This window comes from Tupaia chinensis, unplaced genomic scaffold (assembly GCF_000334495.1).
Source record: "Tupaia chinensis unplaced genomic scaffold, TupChi_1.0 Scaffold145870_1, whole genome shotgun sequence".
Lineage (NCBI taxonomy): Eukaryota > Metazoa > Chordata > Mammalia > Scandentia > Tupaiidae > Tupaia > Tupaia belangeri.
The window spans coordinates 3,759,860-3,762,544 of NW_006205727.1; the positions used below are offsets into that span (position 1 = coordinate 3,759,860).

The window sequence follows — 2,685 nt, forward strand, 5'->3', positions numbered from 1 at the left end:
AGAGCGGTATGCTCCCTTTGGGATGGCCATGTTGCAGTCTTTTCTCCTTCATGCTCCTCTTGGGATTTGGGGGACCTACACACAGGAGCCCAGCGTGATTTTCAAAACTCCAGGTCTGGGACTGAACAACAGTCTACCACATGAGAGTCCAGCACCAAACCACTACACCATGTGCTGGCCCTGAAAACAGCTTTTCTATGAGTCATTCCAATTTTATTAAGCTAGGTGTGGTTTGGTTTCACATAATAAAGAAAGAAAGGTGGTTTTTTAATTTTTTTATTTTTTTCTGTTTCTGGGTTTTTTTGTTTGTTTGTTTGCCAGAGGGGATATGCATTCACCAGACTGACAGAAAAAGGGAAAGGCAGAAAATACCCCCACATGGAGGTATTCTTTCCTTCTTTCCTTCTGTTGGAAACTTGGGGACTCATGCATCCAGCATGTCTTCCAAGTCATCAGGTCCAGGATTTGAACTATGAAGTAGGCCCACATGGGATCCAGCTCCTTTGACCACCAGGCCACAGGCTGGCCTTAGAAAGAAACTTTAATCATACTACAATATAATTTTATTTTCCAGTATTTTTTATTTTTATTTTTTTAAATTCTCATGGGGCATGGTGACATTGCAATTCTTTTCCCTCCAGTTCTTCTCTTGTTGGTATTTTGGGCATGCATGTGCACGTGCCAGGTGTCTTTTTCAAACCTTCAGGGCCAGAATTTGAACCACATGGTTGTCCATGTGGGATCCAGCTCCTCTTAACACTAGTTTATGGGGCTGACCTCAAGTCATCTCTTAAAAGCAACCATTTTGTTCCTCTGTAGCTGTTTTCTGACATGATTTGAATTCTCTAGAAGCATGAATGAAGACTAGAATTATGCTGTGCAATGTTTCATATTTAAAAAGCTACAATGAAAAAGGCAAATGTCGGAAGATGTTGCCGATTTCTGCCTCAACTAGCTGGAAAATCAAGTTCAATTTAGGATGCCTTCGGTTGGCCCCAATTCACTCATCTCTAAATTGAGCAGATTAAACTATTGGGTTGTCAGAATAATCATGACACATTTTTGCATAGGAAAACAAAAAATACATCAGCTTTTCCAACAACTGAGTAGTTGCTTCCCAAATGCCTCCCTCTCATCCTTTAATGCTATATTAACATTTATTTGGTGTAGAACTATATGTGTTGTTTCTATTTCCGTTTTTAAACTTTAAAAATCCATGATAAGGAATCATCACTGTAACCTTAGAGACTGACAACCTCCTCTATGTTTTCTTCCAGATTATTAAAGAGACATGAAAACAACTTATCAGTGCTAGCCATTAGTAACATGGAAGCTTCCTCCACCCTTGCCAAATGCCTTTATGAACTTAATTTTACAGTACAGAGTAAAGAACAAGAAAAAGACTCAGAAATGCTGCAGTGAAAAATAATTCCACTTACACAGTGGGGACTCGAAGTCAGATACATTTCACATACTGTTACTGAAGAAAGCACCAAGTCTTAATGGAACAGAGACCATAGAATGAATTATTTTATCTCCTCCCATGATGCTGAGAGGAAGTTTTGTATTCTGATCTCTGAGCGAATCCCTTTGTTCTCTGTTTTAAAAAATCTTTAAAAGAAAAAGAAAAAAAAGAACTGCTGTGGGATTGTCAACCAGCTTATCTGCAGGATATCTCTCAGATCGATAAATCCTGATGGAAACTGGTATGATCAGAATTCAGTACCATCCACATTGGAATATACATGGAATATTGTAAAACCTACATGAGCAGATGAATAGAAGCATTAAATATTTTTATCTATATCCAAAAAGGAGCACATTTTTATATTTACAAAACCGTTTAAGCTGGTTTGAATAATTAAAAAAAAAAGTTTCAGCACACCTATACCCCCTTCAACACTGGTTTGAATAATTAAAAAAAAAAAGTTTCAGCACACCTATACCCCCAGTCTCAGAGGGGGCCACCAATATCTAGCTATGGATTGTGTGTTTTGTTTAGAAATCAGTAGCTTGGTTTTCTTACTTGAGCCAATATATTTTCACTTATTTATTATCATAAAAATTTACCAGTCTGAATAGATCTTGTAAATATTTGTGAATAGAACAAACACCTTTCATGCCACTGCAGCCACTGGAAATACATTCTGTGGTGTCCTAGAAGCATTATTGGTAGGTTCTAAAGTTTTCTAGACTTTCCTGTCAAATGTAAGTAATTGTGATATATTCTACGCAGTGGATGAATGTTCTTTAAATTTGTGTAAATACTTCTGCAAAGGTACTGATGCTGTAAAGTCAAAACAGTTTTGTGGAACTGTGATTTTTTTTTTCTTTTTTCTTTTTCCTTTTTTTTTGTATTATACACCTTGTAGAACTCATTTTGCTGGCTGAAAGAGTATGGAATAATATATCTCATGTCATTTTTGTAGAAGAAAAACTATTTGAAGGTATTTTTTGGTTTTCCCTAACATGTATCCACTGTAAACGTTTGTCACGTGCAAGCTCAGAGCTTGGACAGAATTTTTTGTATTTGTAAATTGGTTTAAATACATGGAATTTTATACAGGTTTTCTCCTGTGTTATATATGCATTATGTGCAGGTATGATATTTTCTTCACTACTTTTTCTATCTTAATATAGTGTGGAATTTTATTGTATTATTCTTCCATTCTTAATACTGTACCA

The 2,685-nt window shown here is 36.2% G+C and overlaps 1 protein-coding gene across 2 annotated transcripts in view; it reads left to right on the forward strand.

Annotated features, from left to right (window-relative positions):
• Nucleotides 1-2,685, forward strand: part of ARID2 (AT-rich interaction domain 2) — a gene marked incomplete at its 5' end in the record, with an annotated part of 177,453 nt that overhangs the window by 173,951 nt on the left and 817 nt on the right. The window contains 1 exon segment of one of the 2 annotated variants that reach the window (XR_003547919.1): nucleotides 1,278-1,706. Coding sequence is in view for 1 of the 2 variants with exons in the window: in XM_027768334.1 (XP_027624135.1) it covers nucleotides 1,278-1,422 (145 nt within the window). 2 annotated transcript variants of the gene reach the window in all.